Source organism: Haliotis rufescens, unplaced genomic scaffold (genome assembly GCF_023055435.1).
Source record: "Haliotis rufescens isolate VD_foot unplaced genomic scaffold, xgHalRufe1.0.p SCAF_10, whole genome shotgun sequence".
NCBI classification, from domain to species: domain Eukaryota; kingdom Metazoa; phylum Mollusca; class Gastropoda; order Lepetellida; family Haliotidae; genus Haliotis; species Haliotis rufescens.
In genome coordinates, this window is record NW_025963780.1 from 23,756,796 (window position 1) to 23,773,244 (window position 16,449).

Sequence of the window (16,449 nt, forward strand, 5' to 3'; positions counted from 1 at the left end):
AACAGCAGAGGGGAGTATGGAAGGACAGCAGCAATGAGGGCAGCTGTCAGTGGACATCAAAGTGTGTTTGACCTCCTGGTGTCCAACCAAGCTGACCTCACACTGGTGGATGCAGATGGTGATAGTTTACTTCATCTTGCCTGTCATGGGGGGAACACTGCTATAGTACAACATGTCCTGTCTCCATCTAACATCAACATTAGAGGGAGTGAAGGATACACACCTGTGATGAAAGCTGTATTCCATGGACATAAAGATGTGGTTGACCTCCTTGTGCAGCATAAAGCTGACCTCACACTTCTAACAGACAGTAATGAGGACATTGAATGTGTAGCTCAGATGAGAGGACATCCTACACTAGCCAAGTATCTTCAAACAGTTAAACATCCTCACTGATTAAGCTGCGTGTTATGTGTTCTAAAGGAAATTTATTGATTGTGTATTGCAACTATGTTCTACACTAGAACATTCATTCTTGCAGACTTGGAAACACTGTAAACATTTAGTCAATACATTGTGCTTATTTTGTATTTATGCTGTATATATTTCAACAGTATTTCTTAAGTGGCTGTCAACATTTGAACCTGTTGCCTACATATGGAGGTGAGCGACATTGCTGAGGCACCATATTAACAGTTAAGTCAGTTTTCTCAAATTTTCTCTGAGAGAAAATTATTTTTCCATTATTCAATCTGAATATATAATATGAGAGTGAGGTGGAGCTTTTCGTCTCCAATAGACAGGAATATCGTTGAAATGATGATTTTACAAACTTCCCATTTTTTTCTGATACGAAGAGCTAACACTGACCATTCATGTATTGCCAGACAGCTAGCATTGTAGAAATGTCCTAATTTTGTACATATATTGTGATTGTAAATTTTGGCTCAGTTTGTAATAAACTTCATTCATCCTTGAAGGTTGATGGTTTTGCTAGTTTTTCTTTCAAATCCAGAATAAACTTAACCCTTCAATCACATTTATAGACAGATTTAGCTTGGACACCGACCTCCTTCAGTAAGGAGAACATACACGTCTCTTCTGAATCAGCATTCTTCACGAGCCGACAGTTACGTAAAATAATGAAATGCCGTAACTTGTTACCTTATTTAATTACATTCAACAGCAATCACTGACGATTGGTGAACTGATGGTGTCACAATATTTACTAGATTTGCAGGTACTGAAATTGGGTTTAAAGTCACATCCCAGAATATTGCACTTACCGGTATATAGCGATGTTGGTGTGTGTGTGCGTGCGTACTAGTCGGGACTGATGCCGATTTATAGTGATAGCTCACTGAGATACCATGCTGCAGTTTAACATGAATGTCCCACTCAGACACAGTATACTAACTCCGAGCCGACCAGTCCTTGTTTTAGCCCCTTTATGCTGATTGCCAGACATGGTAACAACAAGTACCATCTGTTAACGTCTTTTGGTATGACGCACCTGGGTATTGAACCCCATACCTTCCACTCTCTGGGCAGACGCTCTACCACTAGACCACGGAGGCGGTCTCTGGGCGGACGCTCTACCACTAGACAACGGAGGCGGTCTCTGGGCGGACACTCTACCACTAGACCACGGAGGCGGTCTCTGGGCGGACGCTCTACCACTAGACCATGGAGGCGGTCTCTGGGCGGACACTCTACCACTAGACCACTGAGGCGGTCTCTGGGCGGACACTCTACCACTAGACCACGGAGGCGGTCTCTAGGTGGACACTTTACCACTAGACCACGGAGGCGGTCTCTGGGTGGACACTCTACCACTAGACCACTGAGGCGGTCTCTGGGCGGACACTCTACCACTAGACCACGGAGGCGGTCTCTAGGTGGACACTTTACCACTAGACCACGGAGGCGGTCTCTGGGCGGACACTCTACCACTAGACCACGGAGGCGGTCTCTGGGCGGACGCTCTACCACTAGACCATGGAGGCGGTCTACTAGATTTATAAATAGTAAAGGTGATTTTCGTGTCATTTCATCATTCCTCTTTATTGCACTATCCATCTTGGACTGAAGAAGTGAGAAATTGGTGGCCAGGATCAGGCTTGACCAAGTTCCTCCTTAGTGAGCGACACCTTCGTTACACTCCCGGAAACATTCCTGATAACAGTGTGGGCGCGGCCATTGCAAGAATCTTGAAACTTGCCCTCATAGCCCAAATGTAGCAGTGGTTATACTTCTGTATGTCTTTGGGAATGCCATCATAGTGAATTTTAAAAAGATTCACGACTGACCATTAATCACTGGATTGTCTGTTCCAGACACAATTATTTACAGACCTCCGTCATTTAGCTGGACTATTGCTGAGTGCGGCGTTAAACAACAAACTAACCAACCAAATGAATTTACCTTTTTGTTTGTTTGATCAGATTGGTTCTAGATTCTATCAGGGGTAAGAGTATTAGGTGTTAGGTCACTTGTTTGTAAACATAATGGTCGGGTCAGCTGCGAGTTCAACTCCAAGCATGGTTGTAGCCACCTATCACAGTGGTGAGCTTTGACTGGTAGCGGAGATAGTATAGAGAGCTCCGCGAAGAGGCTATCGCTATGAGGAGCTCGATGCTTGACTTGCAAAGGGACACAACTCTCAAGTGCCACCCATCTTTCCTTTCACGTCAGATAACACAGGCATCCAATGTGGCCTTCCGAGTCCTAATCATGTCAGCGCTGGTTACCATATGCCCTCTTCTGTTCATCGATTAATATCAGTTATTCCATGTTTCTACCAGGGAGTTATAGTATTTAAGGTCCAAGAGGATCTGGAAATGACCGCATTTGTCTGGGAGGTTTCATCAGACGTCTGACAGCCCATAATGCAGTGCAACAATGCAGATCTTATGGTAATTTCAGACGTATGTTAAGGTCATCATTACATATTATAATTAATAAGATAATTAATAATCAATGGTCATCATGTATATCTGACTGACTCCAACAAATGTATCCGACAAATCCAGTCATAATTTGAGAAACGGAACATCATCTTTCAAAAGAACATTTAACATTGATTCCCTCAATACCTGGGACAAACTCAGTATTGATACTGAAAGAAGTCCTACTTAACCTGCATTTAAAGCTGACATGAAACAATTGAGAGATTTCTCGCGGAGGCCCCTGTATGCTATTTAGTAGGACCGCTACTATGGGCTATGGAAAGTACCGTGAAAAAGGTTTGCTAATGTGTGCGGTAGGATCTACAGCACACTTCCTCATCCTGATTGGTTACAAATCATTAAATAGGTTGAACACCTGCACACCAATCTCTTCTTTAATTACTTATCTGCAAATACATAGACTTTTTTATGGAAAGGGAACTTTGTATCAAAAACAAAAACCAGATGTTACCCCTCTTGAAAACACCTGAGGTTTTGTTTTTGATCTGATATTGTTATTCAGGGTTGTATTTCTATGAAATAAAGTATAGAATTCCTCGAGGATTGACTGTGTTACTCAAGGCTTGGCCCAGTTACTCAAGGCTTAGCCCAGTTACTCAAGGGTGGGCCCAGTCAAAGGGATGGCCCAGTTACTCAAGGGATGGTCCAGTTAATCAAGCGATGGCCCAGGTACTCAAGGGATGGCCCAGTTACTCAAGGGATGACCAAGTAACTCAGGGGATGGTCCACATATTCAGGGGTGGGCCCAGTAAAATCATGGGTTGACCCAGCTCCTCAAGGGATGGCCCAGTTAATCAAGGGATGGCCTAGTGACTCAAGGGATGGCCTAGTGACTCAAGGGATGGCCCAGTTAATAAAGGGATGGTCCAGTTAATCAAGGGTGGGCCCAGTTAAATGGATGAACCTGTTACTCGAGGGATGACCAAGTAACTCAAGGGATGGCCCAGATACTCAGGGGTGGGCCCAGTAAAATCATGGGATGACCCAGCTACTCAAGGGATGGCCCAGTTAAAGGGCATGGCCCGGTTAATCAAGCGATGGTCCAGGTACTCAAGGGATGGTCCAGTTACTCAAGGGATGGCCAAGTTAGTCAAGGGATGGCCCAGTTACTAAAGGGTTGGGCCCAGTAACTTAAGGTTGGGCCCAGTAAAATCATGGGATGACCCAGTTACTCAAGGGTGGACCCAGTTACTCAAGGGACGACCCAGCTACTCAAGGGATGGCCCAGTTACTCAAGGGAAGGCCCAGTTACTCAACGGATGGCCCAGTTAATCAAGGGATGGCCCAGCTAATCAAGGGATGGCCCAGTTACTCAAGGGATGCTCCAGTTAATCAAGGGATGGCCCAGTTACTCAAGGGAAGGCCCAGTTACTCAAGGGATTGCCCAGTGCTCAATGAATGGCCCAGTTACTCAAGGGAAGGCCCAGTTACTCAAGGGATTGCCCAGTTTCTCAAGGGATGGCCCAGTTAATCAAGGGATGGCCCATTAATCACTGGACGACCCAGTTACTCAAGGGATGGCCCAGTTACTCAAGGGATGACCCAATTACTCAAGGGATGGCCCAGTTAATAAAGGGATGGTCCAGTTAGTCAGGGGTTGGCCCAGTTAAAGGGATTAACCTGTTACTAAAGGGGTGACCAAGTAACTCAAGGGATGGCCCAGATACTCAGGGGTGGGCCCAGTAAAATCAAGGGATGACCCAGCTACTCAAGGGATTGCCCAGTTAAAGGGATCGCCCGGTTAATCAAGCGATGGTCCAGGTACTCAAGGGATGGCCCAGTTACTCAAGGGATGACCAAGTTAGTCAAGGGATGACCAAGTTAGTCAAGGGATGGCCCAGTTACTCAAGGGGTGGGCAAAGTGACTCTAGGCATGGTCCAGTTACTCAAGGGATGGCCAAGTTAGTCAAGGGATGGCCCAGTTACTCAAGGGTGGACCCAGTTACTCAAGGGTGGACCCAGTTACTCAAGGGATGGCCCGGTTATTCAAGGGATGGCCCAGTTACTCAAGGGACGATCCAGTTACTCAAGGGATGGCGCAGCTACTCATGGGATGGCCCAGTTAGTCAAGGGATGGCCCAGTTACTCAAGGGATGGCCCGGTTACTCATGGGTGGACCCAGTTACTCAAGGGATGGCCCAGTTACTCAAGGGATGGCCCAGTTACTCAAGGGTGGACCCAGTTACTCAAGGGTGGACCCAGTTACTCAAGGGTGGACCCAGTTACTCAAGGGATGGCCCGGTTACTCAAGGGGTGGCCCAGTTACTCAAGGGTGGACCCAGTTACTCAAGGGTGGACCCAGTTACTCAAGGGTGGACCCAGTTACTCAAGGGATGGCCCGGTTACTCAAGGGATGGCGCAGCTACTCATGGGATGGCCCAGTTACTCAAGGGATGGCCCAGTGACTCAAGGGGTGGCCCAGTGACTCAAGGGAAGGCCCAGTTACTCAAGGGATTGCCCAGTTACTCAAGGGATGGCCTATTGACTCAAGGGGTGGTCTAGTTACTCAAGGCTGGGCCCAGTAAAGTCATGGGATGACCTAGTTACTCAAGGGATGACCCAGTTACTCAAGGCATGGTCCAGTTATTCAAGGGAAGGCCCAGTTACTCAACGGATTGCCCAGTTACTCAAGGGATGGCCTAGTGACTCCAGGGATGGTCTGTTAATCAATGGACAACCCAGTTACTCAAGGAATGGCCGAGTTACTCAAGGGATGACCCATTTACTGAAGGGATGGCCCAGTTAATCAACGGATGGCCCAGTTAATCAAGGGATGGCCCAGTTATTCAAGGGAAGGCCCAGTTACTCAAGGGATTGCCCAGTTAATCAAGGGATGGTCCAGTTAGTCAGGGGTTGGCCCAGTTAATCAAGGGATGGCCTAGTGTCTCAAGGGATGGCCCATTAATCAATGGACGACCCAGTTACTCAAGGGATGGCCCAGTTACTCAAGGGATGACCCAATTACTCAAGGGATGGCCCAGTTAATCAAGGGATGGTGCAGTTAGTCAGGGGTTGGCCCAGTTAAAGGGATTAACCTGTTACTAAAGGGGTGACCAAGTAACTCAAGGGATGGCCCAGATACTCAGGGGTGGGCCCAGTAAAATCAAGGGATGACCCAGCTACTCAAGGGATTGCCCAGTTAAAGGGATCGCCCGGTTAATCAAGCGATGGTCCAGGTACTCAAGGGATGGCCCAGTTACTCAAGGGATGACCAAGTTAGTCAAGGGATGACCAAGTTAGTCAAGGGATGGCCCAGTTACTCAAGGGGTGGGCAAAGTGACTCTAGGCATGGTCCAGTTACTCAAGGGATGGCCAAGTTAGTCAAGGGAAGGCCCAGTTACTCATGGGATGGCCCAGTTACTCAAGGGATGGCCCAGTGACTCAAGGGGTGGCCCAGTGACTCAAGGGAAGGCCCAGTTACTCAAGGGATTGCCCAGTTACTCAAGGGATGGCCTATTGACTCAAGGGGTGGTCTAGTTACTCAAGGCTGGGCCCAGTAAAGTCATGGGATGACCTAGTTACTCAAGGGATGACCCAGTTACTCAAGGCATGGTCCAGTTATTCAAGGGAAGGCCCAGTTACTCAACGGATTGCCCAGTTACTCAAGGGATGGCCTAGTGACTCCAGGGATGGTCTGTTAATCAATGGACAACCCAGTTACTCAAGGAATGGCCGAGTTACTCAAGGGATGACCCATTTACTGAAGGGATGGCCCAGTTAATCAACGGATGGCCCAGTTAATCAAGGGATGGCCCAGTTATTCAAGGGAAGGCCCAGTTACTCAAGGGATTGCCCAGTTAATCAAGGGATGGTCCAGTTAGTCAGGGGTTGGCCCAGTTAATCAAGGGATGGCCTAGTGTCTCAAGGGATGGCCCATTAATCAATGGACGACCCAGTTACTCAAGGGATGGCCCAGTTACTCAAGGGATGACCCAATTACTCAAGGGATGGCCCAGTTAATCAAGGGATGGTCCAGTTAGTCAGGGGTTGGCCCAGTTAAAGGGATTAACCTGTTACTAAAGGGGTGACCAAGTAACTCAAGGGATGGCCCAGATACTCAGGGGTGGGCCGAGTAAACTCAAGGGATGACCCAGCTACTCAAGGGATTGCCCAGTTAAAGGGATCGCCTGGTTAATCAAGCGATGGTCCAGGTACTCAAGGGATGGCCCAGTTACTCAAGGGATGACCAAGTTAGTCAAGGGATGACCAAGTTAGTGAAGGGATGGCCCAGTTACTCAAGGGGTGGGCAAAGTGACTCTAGGCATGGTCCAGTTACTCAAGGGATGGCCAAGTTAGTCAAGGGATGGCCCAGTTACTCAAGGGTGGACCCAGTTACTCAAGGGTGGACCCAGTTACTCAAGGGATGGCCCGGTTACTCAAGGGATGGCCCAGTTACTCAAGGGACGACCCAGTTACTCAAGGGATGGCGCAGCTACTCATGGGATGGCCCAGTTAGTCAAGGGATGGCCCAGTTACTCAAGGGATGGCCCGGTTACTCATGGGTGGACCCAGTTACTCAAGGGATGGCCCAGTTACTCAAGGGATGGCCCAGTTACTCAAGGGTGGACCCAGTTACTCAAGGGTGGACCCAGTTACTCAAGGGTGGACCCAGTTACTCAAGGGATGGCCCAGTTACTCAAGGGATGGCGCAGCTACTCATGGGATGGCCCAGTTACTCAAGGGATGGCCCAGTGACTCAAGGGGTGGCCCAGTGACTCAAGGGAAGGCCCAGTTACTCAAGGGATTGCCCAGTTACTCAAGGGATGGCCTATTGACTCAAGGGGTGGTCTAGTTACTCAAGGCTGGGCCCAGTAAAGTCATGGGATGACCTAGTTACTCAAGGGATGACCCAGTTACTCAAGGCATGGTCCAGTTATTCAAGGGAAGGCCCAGTTAATCAATGGACAACCCAGTTACTCAAGGAATGGCCGAGTTACTCAAGGGATGACCCATTTACTGAAGGGATGGCCCAGTTAATCAACGGATGGCCCAGTTAATCAAGGGATGGCCCAGTTATTCAAGGGAAGGCCCAGTTACTCAAGGGATTGCCCAGTTAATCAAGGGATGGCCCAGTTAATCAAGGGATTGCCCAGTTACTCAAGGGATTGCCCAGTTACTCAAGGGATGGCCTAGTGTCTCAAGGGATGGCCCATTAATCAATGGACGACCCAGTTACTCAAGGGATGGCCCAGTTACTCAAGGGATGACCCAATTACTCAAGGGATGGCCCAGTTAATCAAGGGATGGCCCAGTTACTCAAGGGTTGGCCCAGTTAAAGGATGGCCCAGTTACTCAAGGAATGACCAAGTAACTCAAGGGATGGTCCAGATACTCAGGGGTGAGCCCAGTAAAATCAAGGGATGCCCCAGCTACTCAAGGGATGGCCCAGTTACTTAAGGGATGGCCCGATTAATCGAGGGACGGTCCAGTTATTCAAGGGTGGGCCCAGTGACTCTAGGCATGGTCAGGGGATGGCCAAGTTAGTCAAGGGATGGCCCAGTTACTCAAGGGACGACCCAGTTACTCAAGGGATGGCCCAGTTACTCAAGGGAAGGCCCAGTTACTCAAGGGATTGCCCAGTTACTCAAGGAGTGGCCCAGTTACTCAAGGGATTGCCCAGTTACTCAAGGGATTGCCCAGTTACTCAAGGGATGGCCTAGTGTCTCAAGGGATGGCCCATTAATCAATGGACGACCCAGTTACTCAAGGGATGGCCCAGTTACTCAAGGGATGACCCAATTACTCAAGGGATGGCCCAGTTAATCAAGGGATGGCCCAGTTACTCAAGGGATGGCCCAGTTAAAGGATGGCCGAGTTATTCATGGAATGACCAAGTAACTCAAGGGAAGGCCCAGTTACTCAAGGGAAGGCCCAGTTACTCAAGGGATTGCCCAGTTACTCAAGGGATTGCCCAGTTACTCAAGGGATGGCCCAGTGACTCAAGGGATGACCTGTTAATCAAGGGATTGCCCAGTTACTCAAGGGATTGCCCAGTGACTCAAGGGATGACCAGTTAATCAAGGGATTGCCCAGTTACTCAAGGGATTGCCCAGTTACTCAAGGGATGGCCCAGTGACTCAAGGGATGACCTGTTACTCAAGGGATTGCCCAGTTACTCAACGGATTGCCCAGTTACTCAAGGGATGGCCCAGTGACTCAAGGGATGACCAGTTAATCAAGGGATTGCCCAGTTACTCAAGGGATTGCCCAGTTACTCAAGGGAAGGCCCAGTTACTCAAGGGATTGCCCAGTTACTCAAGGGATTGCCCAGTTACTCAAGGGAAGGCCCAGTTACTCAAGGGATTGCCCAGTTACTCAAGGGATTGCCCAGTTACTCAAGGGATGGCCCAGTTACTCTAGGGATGGCCCAGTTACCCAAGGGATGGCCCAGTTGCTGAAGGTTTGGTCCAGTTACTCAAGGGACGACCCAGTTACTCAAGGGATGACCCAGTTACTCAATGGGCGACCCAGTTACTCTAGGGATGACCCAGTTACTCATGGGATGGCCCAGTTGCTGAAGGTTTGGCCCAGTTACTCAAGGGACGACCCAGTTACTCAAGGGATGACCCAGCTACTCATGGGATGGCCCAGTTACTCTAGGGATGGCCCAGTTTCTCAAGGGACGACCCAGTTACTCATGGGATGACCCACTTACTCTAGGGATGGCCCAGTTATTCAAGGGATGGCCCAGTTATTCTAGGGATGGCCCAGATACTAAATGGATGACCCAGTTACTGAAGGTTTGGCCCAGTTACTCAAGGGATGGCCCAGTTACTCAAGGGATGGTCCAGTTACTCAAGGGATGGCGAAGTTACTGAAGGTTTGGCCCAGTTACTCAAGGGATGGTCCAGTTACTCAAGGGATGACCCAGTTACTCAATGGACGACTCAGTTACTGAAGGGATGGCCCAGTTACTCAAGGGATGGCCCAGTTACTCAAGGGATGGCCCAGATACTCAATGGATGACCCAGTTACTCAAGGGATAGCCCAGTTACTCAAGGGATGATCCAGTTAATCCAAGGATGGCCCAGTTACTGAAGGTTTGGCCCAGTTACTCAAGGGATGGTCCAGTTACTCAAGGGATGGCCCAGTTACTCAAGGGATGGCCCAGTAACTCAAGGGTTGACCCAGTTACTCAAGGGATGACCTAGTTACTCAAGGGATGGCCCAGTTACTCAATGGATGACCCAGTTACTCAAGGGATAAACCGTCTTTAATATTATGTTAACCATGTCAACCATGTTAACAGAAAAAGCGAACTTACAAACAGTGTTGTCTCCGTTCCCAGCTGTCTCCTCTGTGATGAAATACATTGATGACATGTTGTTTGACTTCATATTGCATAATTTGTCAATTCTTTTCTGAAAACAAATCAAATATCAGTACTGGGTATCAGAAATCTGAACTATCAAGAAAAGTTCCTTACACCTGGATCATTAAAAGATCTCAAAATATATTTCACTAAACATACTTAGCTGTCACAATGCTGAATGGTCAATTTGTATTACTTCACACATACTATTACAGCAATAGTATTTTCCTTAAAGTGATACACGAACATGATGTCTAAATAGTCATTATCAGGGGAACTTCCACATTAAATAATCACGGGTGGCCCAGTCACCTAGATTCACTGTGCAGAGTTGCTTCCCATGGGCACAGCAGAAACCAACGAATGTGGGTTCGAATCCCGGTTCGCCCGGATTATGTTTCTAGGTTTGTCAGCATCATACCCGTGCTTGTGGGTTTCAGCGGAGTGAGACCTGCATCACTTCGGGCTTTCCTCCCACACTATACTGACACTTCTTCTAGCTTGGCCTTGTGTTCACTGTGCAACTCCGACTGTCATTTGTTTCATTTTGTTTTATTAGCGCCTCGCCCAATATTATTCTGCTCACTTAATATGACACCAGGTACAGCAACTAAAGACACCACCACAAATTTATTATGCCGAAATGCTTTCACTATTTGGTGTTTTTATTGCACATATCATGTCAAAATAAAAACTTCACACCAACAACCCTTAACCCTCATGGTTTCTGGATCAAAGGGAGACTACTCTTCAAACCTTAGCAGGAAAACCTTGTTGAAATGTTTAACTATAGTCTTTATCAATAAAGTGATGAACGTGATTTTTGTTTAAAATGTCTGTCCTTGCACATCACAAATAATTATATAAAAAAAACAGTGTTAAATAACCAATGTACCAGAATTTGTATGTGAAATATATGAGGTGGATGTGTGAAAATCCAAGATGGCTGTTACTGGCATTCAGTCTCACATTTGGTCAGTATCAACCATCTTAGATTTTTAATGACGGTATACGGGCTCGTGTGGTGTTAGTTGTTCTGCTCTCATGGGTCAATCTCACTTTGAGGCATAATAAAACAAGATATAAGTCAATCTAACAACACTATCAAGTGGTGTACACAGGAATCATAGGCTAAATGTTCAGGCGTCAAAGATAAGGCATTTCATGTCAAACAAAACGTGATTTAATTCCCATTTTACACCAGGTTCTGTATTGCTTATGTAGAAATTACACCTGGAACACAGGATGAAACAATCTGTACATTTATTTGACTGCAGTCTGAAGTGCAATCCACAGATCCAACTGACAGTTTTCTGCAAATGTACGCTTTGTATGACTGTAGAATTTTGGATTCGGCAAGGAAGTAAGTTGCCACTGTGCCAGCTTTAAACAAAATAGACAACAGGCCTCAAAGAGAAGCCGGGTCAACGGCTTGCACAAAATTAATAAATGCCCTGCACAAAATGATCTTAGCGCTAAGACTATTTTAAGCCTGTGTTCAAGTATGGGAGTTAAGATAATCTTTGCGCTAAGATCGCTTTGTGCAAGTGGGCCCTGGTGTCTATTAGAGAAAATACATATTGCATACTAAACCCCATTCTATTTTCAGTTGAACTGTGAGAATAATTTAAATATAAAAAATTTAATACCGATACTAACTTTAAAACCAGACCTGAAAGTAAATGAAAACTGTCACCATACCCTAAACAAAAGTTCCTCCTTGGTTTTGGCACTGAACATGAGGTTGACCTTGTTTGGGCACATGCTGCGTGTCGTCGCCGTCTGCTGCAGATCATGAACGTGGCTCAGCATACTCATGAGGGGGTTGATCCCGACCCCACCCGCCACCAGCAGCAGGTTTGTGGGAGGCTCCTCGCCTGGCTGAGGGTCATAGAAGTAGTCGCCACCCACACGCAGGTCCACTTGAGCCCCAACCTTGCACTGGTAAACATGAGCCAAGCATACCGGTAGATGCATAAATAAATCTTGGTATGTCAGACCGAAAACAGAATTAGTTAAATGGAAGTTTATTACACTGATACTGATTGGTAATTGCTAAATACAGACTCTGTACATAAATGATTAAATTGGATCATGTTGATCAGAATAAGGCCATTGGCAGCCATATTTGATTTACGATCGAGATGCCTTGAATCGAACTGAGTACAATATAAGGTGATCGTCTCACAAAGTTTCAAGTCTCATGCCCTTTAAGTTTTTGCGAAGAAGATCTTTTTAATCTTATGTTTCCAAGTCAAAAATGGCTATCTGGCGGCCATATTGAAATTCCAGTTTTGATCCCTTGAAGACACTTAATCCCCTTGAAGTAACACACATCCACACAAATTTCAGATGAATCCATTGAGTCATTTCAGAAAAGACAAAATATAAAAAGTTTATGGCTGCCGCCAATGTCTGTTGATCACTGATAAAATTTCTGATCACTTTGATCAAAGATTAATCAGCAACTGACTTTTGTACAACCCAGTTAGCCCCACTGAGATAATGATAGAGTTATTCTGAAGACTGTTAGAATTTCAGGCTGAGTTTTGGTGTTCTTATGTATTATTGCTGTCCAGGCCAGTAAGATTTCAGGTTAACTTCTACTGCTATGTATTAGTTTTTTAATTCATATATCGACAAATTATGTCACTAGTTCCAAATCTAGAAAAACATCCTTTTTGCCTAGTCGGCATGGTAAACGTGTTGTTCTATTAAGGCCAAAAACGAAAATACTTGTTTCAGGTAACCTGACCAACCCACTGTTTCACTTGTGACCCAAATGTCAGATTAAATGTTCTGTATATTATCTTTGCTGATGCTGGACCAACAAATAGGACATACACTGCCACTGACATCAGAATAAACATGAATGTACATGTCAAACATTATTAAATACCCTTACATAAATAATCTGTTGGGGCCATGCTACCTGAAACAGATTCTTTTGTTCTTGGCCCAACATAAAAACTAACAGGATCTGATGCCAATGCACAAGTTTGGGCAAGTGTACTCTAACTGTTTTGACGACAGGCTGCTCAGATATCCGAAGGTCGGTGGTTCGGTCCCCGGACAAGTGTTTCCAAAATATGTAAAAATATGGTACTTGTGGTTACCCTAGGCACTCTGCATTAAGGGAATAAAACAGGGACCGGTCAGCTCGGTGTAATCAGGCTGTGTCTGGGTGGGGTACGACAAGCATAGGTTGCTGTGGATCTGTTCTAACTCGGGTCCCCACGAGGTAATAACGATACTTAGTAACGATGACCGTCTCCGTGGACTAGTGATAGAGCGTCCACCCCGAGAGCGGAAGGTCGGGGGTTTGATCCCCGGCTGCGTCATATCAAAGGAAGATAAAATATGGTACTTGTTGTTACCTTGCCTGGCGGTCGGCCATACAGAGGTAAAACAGGTCGGCTCGGAGTCAATATACTGTGTCTGAGTGGGGTACCCATGTTAAACTGTGGCATGGTATCTCTCACTATAGAACCAGCATTAGTCCTGAATGTACAAGAAGCCCCCCTCCCCACCACACACAAGTCGCTATTTGAGTGCAATATTCTTGAAAGATTTCTAGATTTACATAAGTAGAATTCTTGTCCAGATTTATTTAGAGATTGCTGTCATATAGCTGGAATACTACTGCGTGATGTGGCTATCCGTCCAGAACACAACACAATATCATGGTATAAACAGTGTTAGCGACCCGTTGACGACCACATGGAGAAGTCCCCTACTGTATCTACACCAGGGATGTGGCTATCCACCAAGAACACAACACAATATCATGGTATAAACAGTGTTAGCGACCCGTTGACGACCACATGAAGAAGTCCCCTTCTGTATCTACACCAGGGATGTGGCTATCCACCCTGAACATAACACCATATCATGGTAAAAACAGTGTTAGCGACCCGGTGACGACCACATGGAGAAGCCCCCTACTTGCAAACAGCCAAGTCAACAGGCAAACAGCTAGTCAACAATCAAACAGCTAAGTCAACAGTCAAACAACTAAGTCAACAATCAAACAGGTAAGTCAAATGTCAAACACCTAAGGCAACAGTCAAACAGCTAAGGCAACAATCAAACAGCTAAGTCAACAATCAAACAGCTAAGTCAACAATCAAACAGCTAAGGCAACAATAAAAAAGCTAAGGCAATTATCAAACAGCTAAGTCAACAGTCAAACAACTACGTCAACAATCAAACAGCTAAGTCAACAGTCAAACAACTAAGCAACAATCAAACAGCTAAGTCAACAGTCAAACAACTAAGCAACAATCTAACAGCTAAGCCAACAAACAGCTAAGGCAACAATTAAACAGCTAAGTCAAAAGGCAAACAGCTAAGTCAACAGTCAAACAGCTAAGGCAACAATCAAACAGCTAAGTCAACAATCAAACAGCTAAGTCAACAGTCAAACAACTAAGCAACAATCTAACAGCTAAGCTAACAAACAGCTAAGGCAACAATCAAACAGCTAAGTCAAAAGGCAAACAGCTAAGTCAACCTTCAAACAGCTAAGGCAACAATCAAACAGCTAAGTCAACAATCAAACAGCTAAGTCAACAGTCAAACAGCAAAGGCAACAATCAAACAGCTAGTCAGGGTGAATAGCCACATCCCTCGTGCCATCTCAAAATGTATATGTTCAGTATTTCGCACATGACAGTGTTCAGTTACCGGTCATGACAATCAAAGACGCGACTGTGGTTTCATTCGGCTTTGATCACTGAGTTACATATCGGATTTGCTCCTCAAGAACTAAGATACCAAACAATATAAATTACATAGACATTTTGTTCTTTATTCTCGTTAACTTAACTAAAATAACATTATAAACGCACATTTTACGTTTCAAACATGATAGGGGGTTTATAAGTGAGTAAAATAATAATTTCTTTAAATGTTCAATTTCATTAACAGAGCATTTAAAAGTGTTAAAAACTTACTAAGAAGAAATGGGCCTTTACGGTTACATGTTCATAATAATTTTTTTCATTCTATAAATATTTGGCCAGTTGAGAAACTTTTTATTGATATAAGTTGATCTTAAGTGTGAAATGCCTTCACAGCGAAACAAGTAATGGAATTCGTCAGCAATAGCTGGCGAGTAACAGAGTTTACATAATCTATTCTCCCTTGGAATGTTATCCAATCTTCCAGTCTCTATGGGGAGATTGTAATTGGAGGTTCTAAATTTTAAGATAGGGTAGAAATTAGAGACTGTGGCGACCAGGTATTTTTCAAAACATGATATGTGGTTAAAGTACTTGTAGTAATGTTCTTTTGAGCTTGCTGCGACTAAATTGCATCAAGTTAAGAAAAAAATTATCTTTGAGTGTGTTTTCTAGTATCGTTATTACATAGTGTCTGTTAGCAGTTAGGGAGACCACAGGAAAAAAGAATGTCTTTAACAAAACCAAGCCAGGAGTGTTTTCCAGAGTTTATTCTTCCCCGCCCTTAAGGCGGGGAAGTATACGGGAGAGGTTAATTTTAGAGCATGTAAGTCGACATGATGGTTTCTTTGAAATTTCAAGCCACACAGTTACCGAAACGAAACATACAAATCATGTGAAATGTGCGTGAAATGTTGATGTTTATCTTTTCTAGCAATAAGAGATACTTCAAAATCGTCTTGCTATTCCGAGACTTAGTCAGTTTTCGTAATGCTGATAACCCATGAAATTTGATCATTTTGTTTTTAAAAGAGCTAAAAATGATCCCATTTCGCTAAAGTTAACCGGTCTATATTTAGTAAGAATAAACTTTTGCGCATTGAGCGATTATCTCCTTTAGCTATAGGCGTAGTATAGAAGTGATAAATTCACGCACTGACCTTGCATTGCTGTACATCGTATCTTATTCAAGCTGTATCACTGAGAGTGAGTGATTATCTCCCTTACCCGAACAGCTCAATTGCGCACTACCTTTGCAATGTATCGTATGTTATTCAGGCAGCCATCGAGAAACGTTCCAGGAAGGAATTTAGGCCAAGCCTGTCACGCGCACTCAATTTTCACACTGCTATTGCAACATATTGTTCAACACGATTAAATAACAGGCTTCTATAAAGTATAACTTTGTTCAATAAACAACACATGTAAAACAACGGGTTTGATATGAGAATTTGTTTATTGGTTGTCTTCATAATCACATGTATGGCACTTGCTGTGCATAGTTGAGCACAGCATTGTTTTAAAAACTTCACTGTATTTAATGTAT

General features: G+C 45.1%; 2 protein-coding genes across 6 annotated transcripts in view; one reads left to right on the plus strand and one right to left on the minus strand.

Moving 5' to 3' along the window:
* LOC125376710 (oxidoreductase NAD-binding domain-containing protein 1-like) overlaps positions 1-12,285 on the minus strand; it is a 31,507-nt gene extending 19,222 nt beyond the window's left edge. The window contains exons 1-2 of the mRNA XM_048388415.1: positions 11,923-12,285; positions 10,174-10,270 (exon numbers count right to left, since the gene is read on the minus strand). Coding sequence (XP_048244372.1) covers positions 10,174-10,270; positions 11,923-12,198 — 373 coding nt within the window. The 5' untranslated portion in view covers positions 12,199-12,285. The remainder of the gene's footprint in view (positions 1-10,173; positions 10,271-11,922) is intronic.
* LOC125376359 overlaps positions 1-16,449 on the plus strand; it is a 91,076-nt gene that overhangs the window by 17,443 nt on the left and 57,184 nt on the right. The gene's annotated exons all lie outside the window — the stretch shown is intronic.